At 41.0% G+C, this 12,430-nt stretch overlaps 1 protein-coding gene across 2 annotated transcripts in view; it reads right to left on the minus strand.

The window, feature by feature from the left end:
- Positions 1-12,430, minus strand: part of LOC146691740 (scavenger receptor cysteine-rich type 1 protein M160-like) — a 55,367-nt gene that overhangs the window by 2,892 nt on the left and 40,045 nt on the right. For both annotated transcript variants that reach the window (XM_085431693.1, XM_085431694.1), the window contains 4 exons: positions 11,919-12,233; positions 11,282-11,581; positions 10,073-10,378; positions 912-1,226 (listed from right to left, as the gene is read on the minus strand). In XM_085431693.1, coding sequence (XP_085287819.1) covers positions 912-1,226; positions 10,073-10,378; positions 11,282-11,581; positions 11,919-12,233 — 1,236 coding nt within the window. The remainder of the gene's footprint in view (positions 1-911; positions 1,227-10,072; positions 10,379-11,281; positions 11,582-11,918; positions 12,234-12,430) is intronic.

A 12,430-nucleotide genomic window follows, 5' to 3' on the forward strand; every position in this document is an offset into this window, starting at 1 on the left:
TACGTGTAATATTACTTGGATATTATATAGCATTTAGTCACTTTTATTTAAAATGAAACATTAAATGTGTATACTACTCAGGTATATAGTATGTAAGATAATAAAATAATGAACTACATTAGGGTAGCTGTGAAGGAAGAAATGCCAACCCTGGCTTTTACAAAACATACCTGTAAGCACCTCTACAGCTTACATATACCAATTTATAACAAATTATACCAAGCAGCTCTTGGTTTTACCTACTTCCTTAACTTACAAGCATGAAAGTGCTGTAGACTTTTTTTTATCTGTTCAGGATAATGTAAAAAACATTGTATTTTCAAAAAATAACAAACTAAGCATTTATTTGCATTGTGCAAATGAAATCACAATTTTTCATGCCTCAGTTTTTGTGGAATCAAATACTGATGAATTTCCTCTATATTGTGTATTGTCTCATACGTTAAAACAAAACATCAAATTAGTTTCAGGTTCTTAAAAATGAACCTACATGCTTTTTAACAGCCACCAGAAAGTGACATCTGTGGTTTGCAAAATGCCCCCTATCCTACCAAAGTTTGAGGGAAAATGAGTTCTAACTTGATGCCTATGAAAACTTTCATTCTGAATTCATGGTATCAGTCATTCAGGTATACTGGTAAAAACATTTGCCTTACAGGTGAAATATTCCCAGTTTGCGAGTGGTACGCATAACAAACTCAGCAAAACAAGGTCACAAGTTAGTGTAACCCAGCGCTGGGGGTATCAAAGAACCAAGACGGTGATGGTGAAAACACTTATCTCAAAGCTCCATAACAGAACATCAGGGCAGCGGTTGATGAAAGTTAGGGTTACCCTCATCATTCATAATGTCTATGACCTTAAGAAAAAATGTGCCAGAATTTTTAACATATAATAATAAAAGTCTTTACCTGCACAGAAAACACCAGCATCATGTTCATGCCCGCAGGTTGCTCTTGTAAAACCTTTGCCCGAGCATTGCTGAATAGAAGTCACAGTCTCAAAGCATGAAGAGCTAGCCTCCACCACTGGTCCACTGCCTGGGCCGTAAAAAGCAGCACCAGGAGCATTCATGGAACGTCCACACTCCAGAGTCTCGCACACCACTCCAGCTTTACTTAGAGTCCAGTCCGTGTCACACACTGTGTGCCACTGGGAATCATGACGAACTTCCACTCTTCCAGAGCACTTATGAGTACCGTTAACCAACCGGACAGTCAAGCTTCCTGTGAAGGCAAATAAAGAGCACATGCAACCACAGGATATGGAAGAATACAACATAAATACAAGAACTGTGATGTATTTAGTAGAGATGGACCGATCTGATATTGCGTATCGGATATCGGAGAAAAATAAAAAATGTAATCCGATCCATTAAATATCACGAAAGCACCTCACAAAACTTGCAACACGCCGTAACTCGCCTCAGAACGTTAGCACGTCGGCGCAGTATGCATCACGTGATAGAGCGGCTCTTAGTGATGTGCGATACCACTGATTTCCTTTCCGATCCGATACCAAGTACTTTTCAGGGTGGTATCGACGATACTGATCCGATACCGATACTTTATACAAAAAAACATATTTTATTTATTGTATCTCAAATTATAGCGTCATAATGATTACAGGACATCAGATTACTTGTTCTTATCACTTAATAATGCAGAGTTCATCACATAGAAATAAAAAAAACTGAAGTTGTGCGCTAGTGTATGAATGTGACAGTGAATGAATAGTGGTATTGTAAAGCGCTTTGGGTGCCTTGAAAAGCGCTATATAAATCCAATCCATTATTATTATTATTATTATTTGAATACCTTGCCTGCCTGCAGCACTAAAGGACTCTGTGAGAGAGTGTGTCTCGCCCTAGCAGCACCTGTCCCTCTCCTCCTCTTCAGTTCGTCTCAACATACGTGCCTCATATTCTGTGATATGATTTACTCTGAGGTGTTTGACAAGGTTAGTGATGTTGCCACAACCATACATGCCAACCCTCCCGATTTTTCCGGGAGAATCCCGGAGCCACCATTCTCCCAATTTTCCACCTGGACAACAAAATTGAAAAACCATATTGCAGAATTCATAGCGCGGCCGAGCCAATTCTAGTTTCCAACAATGGCGGCAGCGACTTAGTTTTAATATTACTCTTATTTCTCTTTGTGGGTCGCAAAAAAACCCAAACTTTTAACATGTTTTCAGGTGAGAATGTAGCTGTGTAAACTTCAAATATCTGAGCCGATCGACACATCGTCTTCAAACCCCCGCGGGCTTTCACTACTCGGGTTAAACATGATATATAAGTCACTTTGATAACTTAAAAATGTTATTGTTTGGCTTTTTCAGTGTTTTGTTTGTTCGTGAGTAAATCGGTTTGGCTGAGATTAAAGTTATTAGATTAGATTAAATTAAATTAAACTTTATACAGCCGTATTTCGCACATGACTATGAAAGGCGGAAGAGGAAGTAGTTCCTTTGAATGTAGACAATCCGAATGTTATAGTTTCTTTCCACTGTGTTGCTGTTAATGATAAACTACAAATTAACCCTAAATTACTAAAAATATCGATATTTTAATGTGAGAATCGATTCTAGAACATAAATGACTGGTATCGGAGGAATCGATATTTCAGGATCGATCCGCACATCACTAGCGGCTCTGGCATGCGGGACCTGTCGGTGGTCTGGATAGCATTTGGAGCTTCGCTAGCAACCCGGCATTTCATCTCCGACAAAGTTATCCCCGAGAGAAGTAAAGCAAGTGTGTAAGTCCATCTCTGAATGTTTGTAAAGCATTCCTGCTAAGCTTAACAAGCGACTGCCTCTTCTTGCTGCTACTTCAATCATGAAACTGCTTAATGATCAGCTGATCGGCTTTTCTGTCGCGAGTCCGTCTCTCTTGTTTGTTTTTGGCCCACTTTGCACCAGAAAGAGGAAACCAGCGGCTGAATAACAGCAGCACGTTTAAGCTTGATCAGCTGTTGCTAGAATGTATTTAATATTACTTTCTACACCAGGATCTTTTTCTACGTAGCTGACGCTGGTAACTGTGCAGGGGCGGATCTAGCAAAGTTTAGCCAGGGGGGCCGATAGGGCATTAACAGGGAAAAGGGGGGGCACAAAGACATACTTTTCTTTCTTATTCTCATTTAAAATGTCGAGCTTTTAATAAATAATTATCTGACACCCAAAGTTTTAATTTGATCTAAAATGAATAGAAGTCAATTACTGTATATAGTGACTTTTAAGTCTAATATATATACCCTAGTAAGTTATAGTACTTTTTCCTTTGGGAAGGTACCATCTGTGCAGTCTGCAATTTTGTTGAAGAAAGATGCTGAATCTATTTAATATTTCTTGAAAAATAATTGATTTCTGTGCATTTTTTTTCACACTGCATCAAATTAAGGTTGATTACGTCGATTAAGCATCATGAGGTGGAGCGTGAGGGGTGGTTCCCTATTTTTTATTTATTTATTTTTGTTGTTGCTGGGAGTTGGAACCCTATTAGTTAGGTTGCTTAATATTTATGCTAAGTACTCTTTAAAATACCAGAATAGGGAGGATGGTGTAGGTTTAAGTTTATTAGATTGATTAGTATTGCTGAACTATGAAATCTTTTTTTTGCATACAGGTATAACATAATAGCTTTAGTGTAGTTGTTCTTTTAAACTTGAGTATGAACTTATACAAAATGCAGCAAGATATTAAAAAAACAGTTTTGTTGATTAAAAAACACTATATCGGATTCATATCGGTATCGGCAGATATCCAAATTTATGGTATCGGTATTGGACATAAAAAAGTGGTATTGTGCCATCTCTAGTATTTAGGTATATTATACACTATTTGAATTCAGATACAATATATTTTTTTAAATTAATAAGAACATTTGTTTAACATTGTTTTTTGGCATTTTATGTAAAAATTCAGTAAAACATTTTTGTAAAATCAGAATCCAGTTAAGAAAAAAAAACAGAATTTGATTAATTACACACAAGAACAGAATTCATTGATTAATTCATATTTTTTTCACAATACAATCTTGAACATATCAAATGTTCAACCTGAGAAAATGTACAATTTTAACATCACAACTTGTAATTTCTAATCATTATTATTAATACGGAACTGGAGTGTCTGTGAAGGTTCTCAGTCATCCAGGTCATCGTAGTCAAAGGAGCTTGCAAAGAAAGGCGTCTGGACTTCTTTAAGTTGCTTGAAGACGTTTCACTTCTCATCCGAGAAGCTTCTTCAGTTCTAAGGTCAAATGGTGGAGAGTCCCAGATATAAACCTAGTGGGAGTAACCCCCCACAGAGGGACAAGAGGACCCCCTGATGATCCTCTAATCGCCTGAGCCAAGGTGTGAAACTGGGTGTGGGTCCCAATCAGCCAGAGTTTCGGGTGTGTTCATTGTGAAACCTGGCCCCACCTTATCATGTGAATTCCTGAGGTCAGATGGCCCAGGATGTGAGTGGGTGTTAAGGCGTCTTGGAAGGGATCTCAAAACTGGATTATAGATGGCAGAGAGTTGGTGTCGTAAACCACCGCCTCTGTTCAAAGATGGTCGCTCACAGTGGACATAGATGGCTTCTTTCACTCCTCTTTCAAACCATCTGTCCTCTCTGTCCAAAATGTGAACATTGGCATCCTCGAAAGAGTGTCCTTTATCCTTAAGATGCAGATGGACTGCTGAGTCTTGTCCTGTGGAGGTGGCTCTTCTGTGTTGTGCCATGCGCTTGTGAAGTGGCTGTTTGGTCTCTCCAATGTAGAGGTCTGAGCATTCCTCGCTGCACTGTACAGCATACACCACATTGTTAAGTCTGTGTTTTGGCGTTTTGTCTTTCGGGTGAACCAGTTTTTGTCTGAGCGTGTTGCTGGGTCTGAAATGCACCGGGATGTCATGCTTGGAGAAAACTCTCCTGAGTTTCTCTGATACACCGGCTACATAGGGGATGACAATGTTGTTGCGTCTGTCCTTCTTATCCTCCCTCGCTGGTGTCTGGTCTTCTTTTCTGTGCCTCTTTGCTGATTTTAAGAACGCCCATTTAGGATAGCCGCACGTTTTGAGTGCTTCCTTTACATGTGTGTGTTCCTTCTTTTTTCCTTCAGGCTTAGAGGGAACATGTTCTGCCCGGTGGTGTAGGGTCCTAATTACTCCAAGTTTGTGTTCCAAAGGGTGATGGGAGTCAAAGAGGAGGTACTGGTCGGTGTGTGTGGGCTTCCGGTAAACTTCGATGTTGAGTTTGCCGTTCTCTTCAATGTGCACAGCGCAGTCCAGGAAAGGCAAACAGTTGCCCTTTGTGTCTTCCCTGGTGAACTTGATGTTTTTATCCACAGCGTTAATGTGCGCAGTGAAGGATTCCACTTCTTGTGTTTTGATTTTGACCCAGGTGTCGTCCACATATCTGTACCAGTGGCTGGGTACTCTTCCTTTGAAAGAGCCAAGGGCCTTCCTTTCCACTCCCTCCATGTAAAGGTTGGCTACAATAGGTGACACGGGGGAGCCCATGGCACAGCCATGTTTTTGTCTGTAAAAGCCTTCGTTGTATTTGAAATATGTAGTGGTGAGGCAGAGGTCTAACAGTGTGCAAATCTGATCGGGTGTGAAGTTGGTCCTGTCCTCCAAGGAGCTGTCTTCTTGTAGTCGTTTTCTGACAGTCTCCACGGCCTCCGTGGTGGGTATGCAAGTGAAGAGAGAGACTACATGTGACACGTATGTGAGAATGCTGTTTGTAGATTATAGCTCAGCATTCAATACCATCGTTCCCTCGAAGCTGGACAGGAAACTGCAGGATCTAGAACTGAGCAGCTCCCTCTGCAGCTGGATCCTTAGCTTCCTGTCTGACAGACGCCAAGTGGTCAGACTGGGCAGCATCACCTCATCCCCCATCACACTGAACACTGGTGCTCCACAGGGGTGTGTACTGAGCCCTCTCCTATACTCACTCTACACCTACGACTGCACAGCCACTAACAACTCCAACATCATTGTGAAGTTTGCGGACGACACTACAGTGGTGGGTCTTATCACCAATGGTGATGAGACGGCTTACAGGGAGGAGGTCAGCGCCCTGACCCACTGGTGTCAAGACAACCATCTCACCCTCAACGTCGCAAAGACAAAGGAGTTGATAGTGGACTTCCGGAGGTGCAGAGAAGTACACACCCCCATCACCATCAATGGCGCTGCTGTGGAGAGAGTGAGCAGCTTCCGGTTCCTTGGTGTACATCTGGCTGAGGATCTTACGTGGTCAGTACACACAAACAAAACAGTGAAGAAGGCGCAGCAGCACCTCTTCTTTCTCAGGAGACTGAAAAGATTCGGCATGAGCCCCGCATCCTCAGGACCTTCTATCACTGTGCCATTGAGAGCATCCTCACTGGATGCATCACCACCTGGTATGGCAACAGCACCGCCTACAACTGCAAAGCTCTCCAGCGAGTAGTACGGAAGGAAGGAGGTTCTGCAGCATCCGGTCCCATACCAGCAGACTGAGAGACAGCTTCTTCCACCAGGCCATCAGACTGCTGAACACGTCATAGACACCTCACCTCCACTACTGGAACTTTAACATTATGCACTCCATACTGTACAGTAATGCCACTGTTTTGCACATGTCTCAACTCTGTATATTTTTATATATTTTATTTATTGTTTACTCTATTTAATTTGTAAAATATGTGTGTACACACACACACACACACACACACACACACGTAGAAAAATATTTAGTATACACATCCAGAAATGCATATACTATTATATATTGTACATTTATTTATTAGTTTCAGATGTAGCCATTCTTGTATTTTGCTTGTTTACATTATTGTATTTTGCACAACTCTGTTGCTTGTGAAGCTCGCACACAAGAATTTCACTCACATGTGCTGTACCAATTAGAGATGGACCGATCCGATATTACGTATCGGTATCGGTCCGATACTGACCTAAATTACTGGATCGGATAGCGGAGAAAAAAAAAATGTAATCCGATCCATTAAATATCACGAAAGCACCTCACAAAACTTGCAACACGCTGTAACTCACCTCAGAACGTTAGCACGTCGGAGCAGTATGCATCACGTGATAGAGCGGCTGTGGCATGCGGGACCTGTCGGTGGTCTGGATAGCATGTGGAGCTTCGCTAGCAACCCGGCATTTCATCTCCGACAAAGTTATCCCCGAGAGAAGTAACGCAAGTGTGTAAGTCCATCTCTGAATGTCTGTAAAGCATTCCTGCGTCAAGCTTAACGAGCGACTGCCTCTCGCTCTCCGGCTGCTACTTCAATCATGAAACTGCTTAATGATCAGCTGATCGGCTTTTCTGTCGCGAGTCCGTGTCTCTTGTTTGCTTTTGGCCCACTTTGCACCAGACAGAGGAAACCAGCGGCTGAACAACAGCAGCACGTTTAAGCTTGATCAGCTGTTGTTAGAATTTATTTATTATTACTTTCTACACCAGGATCTTTTTCTACGTAGCTGACGGCTGGTAACTGTGCAGGGGCGGATCTAGCAAAGTTTAGCCAGGGGGGCCGATAGGGCATTAACAGGGAAAAGGGGGCACAAAGACATACTTTTCTTTCTTATTCTCATTTAAAATGTCGAGCTTTTAATTATTTAATATTTATCTGAATCTTACACCCAAAGTTTTAATCTGATGTAAAATGTATAGAAGTCAATTATTGTATATAGTAACTGTTAAGTCTAATATACCCTAGTAAGCTATAGTACTTTTTCCTTTGGGAAGGTACCATCTGTGCAGTCTGCAATTTTGTTGAAGAAAGATGTTGAATCTATTTAATATTTCTTGAAAAATAATTGATTTCTGTGCATTTTTTTTCACACTGCATCAAATTAAGGTTGATTACGTCGATTAAGCATCATGAGGTGGAGCGTGAGGGGTGGTTCCCTATTTTTTATTTATTTATTTTTGTTGTTGCTGGGAGTTGGAACCCTATTAGTTAGGTTGCTTAATATTTATGCTAAGTACTCTTTAAAATACCAGAATAGGGAGGATGGTGTAGGTTTAAGTTTATTAGATTGATCAGTATTGCTGAACTATGAAATATTTTTTTTTGCATACAGGTATAACAGAATAGCTTTAGTGTAGTTGTTGTTTTAAACTTGAGTATGAACTTATACAAAATGCAGCAAGATATTTAAAAAACAGTTTTGTTGATTAAAAAACACTATATCGGATTCATATCGGTATCGGCAGATATCCAAATTTATGATATCGGTATCGGTATCGGACATAAAAAAGTGGTATCGTGCCATCTCTAGTACCAATGTACCTGCACATGTGATGTGACAATAAAAGTGATTTGATTTGATTTGATTACATCAAAGGACACCATGGTTTCATCTGGATCCAGGGTAAGTTTCTGGACCTTGTCGGTGAAGTCGGTGGAGTTCTTGATGTGGTGTGGGGTGTTCCCCACAAGAGGAGCAAGGATGGTAGCAAGGTGTTTAGCAATGTTATAAGTGGCTGAGTTTATGCTACTGACTATGGGTCTGAGTGGGACAGCTTCCTTGTGGATTTTAGGAAGTCCATAGATGCAGGGTATGGCATCCCCTGGGTAAAGGCGGTGATATGTAAGGCGATGGTTTGAAAGAGGAGTGAAAGAAGCCATCTATGTCCACTGTGAGCGACCATCTTTGAACAGAGGCGGTGGTTTACGACACCAACTCTCTGCCTTCTATAATCCAGTTTTGAGATCCCTTCCAAGACGCCTTAACGCCCACTCACATCCTGGGCCATCTGATCTCAGGAATTCGCATGATAAGGTGGGGCCAGGCTTCACAATGAACTCACCCGAAACTCTGGCTGATTGGGACCCACACCCAGTTTCATACCTTGGCTCAGGCGATTAGAGGATCATCAGGGGGTCCTTTTGTCCCTCTGTGGGGGGTTACTCCCACTAGGTTTATATCTGGGACTCTCCACCATTTGACCTTAGAACTGAAGAAGCTTCTCGGATGAGAAGTGAAACGTCTTCAAGCAACTTAAAGAAGTCCAGACGCCTTTCTTTGCAAGCTCCTTTGACTACGGAACTGGAGTGCATCAAATAAAAATACTAATAGTACCTGGAACTGCTGAGGATGTCACTTTTACAATATAGATATTAATGTAAAATCACAACTGCTGCGCACCTAGTTTGTCTAAAAACACGATTGTTTATACACTTTTTGTCGTGAGAGCTAAATTAAGACAGAGCTAGCTAGATGTGATTGACAAATAAATATATAGGGTCCTGTAGCCACATATCACCTGTGGGATGCAGAGCCAGGGTACAGCAGGATAGTACAGAGCAGGGGAGTGTGTGCCCAAATGTGTGGAGAACTGGCTGGGTTTCTGGCTGATCTCAGCAACAGAAAGCTGAACTGAAAAGACTATTTATTTACCATTATTACTGCTGATGCTGGAGGGGCTCAAAATGACCCCTGCAACCAGTTCTCATTTTAAGAAATTCCAAGTGTATTTTAAATTTGACTACAACTCTAGAGCAAGTTGGAACAAGGCCATGTCTTCTATGAACGGTCTGTAAACATTTGCAAACTAGGAAGACCAGTTGCTGGCCTTCTGGGAGAGAAATGAAGGAATGAAGAAGAAGGAAGCAATGAAGCTTATTTGCAAAAGAATAGCATACTACATTAGCTGTAGTATGGTGTTTAGCACTGTCTCACTGAAATATACATGGAAACAGATGTCATCTTGCTGGAAGCATCTGTTTCTCTCAAACTTGTATCTGGATTTCAGCATTTTTGGTGTTTTGCCAGATTTTCAAGCTGGCAGTTTCATGGGCATTAATGCACCCTCATACTGATGCTGTTGCTTGAACTAAAGACTGATAAGCAGTGTGGTCCCTCACCTCTTTACTTCACAGGACACAGCTTGTTTTCCAAAAAGAATTTCACTTTTTGATGATGTTAAATTCTTTTTGATGTTCTATTGTGAATCAAATATGGATTTGGAAATCTTTGCATTTATTCTTTACTTACATTAAAAAAAAAAAAAAGAGAGATCCAAACGTTTTGTTTTTGGAACTGGGTTTGTATGTTTTTCTTACCTGTGCAGAAAACACCAGCCACTACAGTGTTGTTGCAAGTCCTGTCTCGATATGGATATGGTCTTTGTTGACACTGATTCAATGTAGACTCTTTTCCATTGCATTCAATTTGATTTGTCCAGGTCTGTCCTGTACCAGGGCCAAGCTGAAGAAGCTTATGGGGCCTCCCACAGTCCAACTGTCTGCACACCACTGCTGCATCATTGATGTCCCAGAATTCAGCACACACAGTCCCCCACTGGCCTTTATTGAAATACTCTACTCTTCCATCACAACGAGTGGATCCACCGGCTAATCTCACATTACCTGGAAAGCAGAGTTGTTATATAAATCTAACATAAATCTATAAATACAAAGAAAAATGCAAAGAAAAAATACAAATGAATCATATCACCAACAGACCATTTTAGACTTAATCAGCTATGATTTCTGCATCATACAGATGGAATATGTTTTACAGCATCAAAAATGACTCAGAAATTGCTCTCTTCATAGTTTCAATGTTGCTGACCCTTGGCTATATTACCCTCACTGGGTGATCAGTGCATCATCAGATCAATAGCATTTACCATTGTAAGTGGTTAATATTCATCTGTTGGTCTCACATTGTGTTTGCTAAATGCTGGTAATGGTGAAATCACTTGTTAGGCATAAAATAATTTGCCATATTGCATTTGTTCTACCTAGAAGTAGACTGTCCATTTAAAGGTATCAAAAAGTTGACCTCAATGAGTAAAGGGATTAATTATGTGTAATAATAATTTAGAGCAATTGAATAGCAAAATTGTGTAAAGGAACGGTGACGAAGAGAGGAAAACAATATAAAAACAAAGGTTCAAAGATGCAGCTTCATGCTAAATCGTAGTGGCCAGCTAGCTGACTGAAACATGTGCAGCACTGAAGCACAGCCTATTTACAGCATCTTATATGGTCCAATTCTTTTGTGTGTTCGTGAATAGCCTGTGTGTGCTTTGGCTGGCCTAATCCTATTGGTCTTCTCTCTGTATATGCACTGCTATAGCACACATATGTGAAGATAGTGACATAATTTATAACTTGGGTTGTACCTGATTAACACGTGTTTAGAATACAAAAATATTGATCTGATGGTTTACATCAACATTTTAAATGGAAAAAATCATACTTGATCTGTTTGATAAAGAACTTCATGGATTCATTTTCTTTTTGAAATATAACATCAAGTCTTACCTGAGCATACCACAGAGGCCTCTTCAATACCTTCGGTGATAGATCTGGTATAGTTCCTAAATGTGCACTGTGTGACAGAGCTCTCTCTACCATTACAGTGGATCTCATGTCCTCTCAGATCTTCACCTTGACCAAATGACCTTGAAATCTTGACAGGATCTCCACAATTTATCTCTCTGCACACCACTGTGGCTTCATTCATTCCCCAGTTAATATTAAATGCTGGTGACCAGTGTTCACCATAGTGGACCTCCACCCTTCCTGAGCACATGTCAGTCCCATTGATGAGTCGAATGGTAGCTACAAAGCAAAGAGGACAAAATCAGCAATTAGTTGGTGCCTGAAAATTGCATTAATTGAAATCCATACAATATTCTCACTGATGTCATGGAAATAACTGTGATATAAATTGTGGTGGGCCGTGGACTGCGGTGCCGTGCGGATGCGCCTGCACGTCATCTGCAATCACGCCCTCTGTGTTAAAACATGGGGAATCAGTGTTGTAAGTTGGTGTAAGTGTGGTTGAAGCCGAGAGCTGCAGCCACATATAATAAAGATGGCTTTAAACAACAACCTCTGGAAGTCATATCTAAAGATTAAAAAAAGACACAATATTTAATGACAAAATAGTTTTTACCTGAACAAATCACTCCTGCATCTTCACGGTGGCTGCACGAAAATCTTTCAGAGGGGCGATACCTGCAGTGCCCAAGGGACGTCTCATTACCCAAACAGTTGACAGAAGAATACCAGATTACTCCTTGGCCTTCACCAAAGAAGGCCTTAGATTTTGCTCTCTGAGGTGTTCCACAGTCCATGGCTCTGCACACCACCTCAGCCTCTCTGAAGTCCCAGCCATCATCACACACTGTTCCCCACCGGCCGTCATGCAGAATCTCCACTCGGCCAGAGCATCGGTCAATGCCGTTCACAAGCCTTATTGGTGGTTTACCTGAGGGCACACGTTAAAGTATTAGCAATGAATATTTCAATCTCTTACTCTTTTTTAAATCCAGTATTATCAGATTTTTAAGGATATCTTCAACATGCTGTATGCTGATGAGTGTCCATCATTATCTGAAATGCAACCAAAAGATGTTAATGGCTGTCCCCCTTTTCAGGCAATAGCTCATACTGGACAGTTCGTAT

The sequence above is a fragment of the Copadichromis virginalis genome, linkage group LG15 (assembly GCF_057382275.1).
Source record: "Copadichromis virginalis isolate Kocher_CV1m ecotype Utaka linkage group LG15, C_Virginalis_male_GT1.1, whole genome shotgun sequence".
Classification (NCBI taxonomy): domain Eukaryota; kingdom Metazoa; phylum Chordata; class Actinopteri; order Cichliformes; family Cichlidae; genus Copadichromis; species Copadichromis virginalis.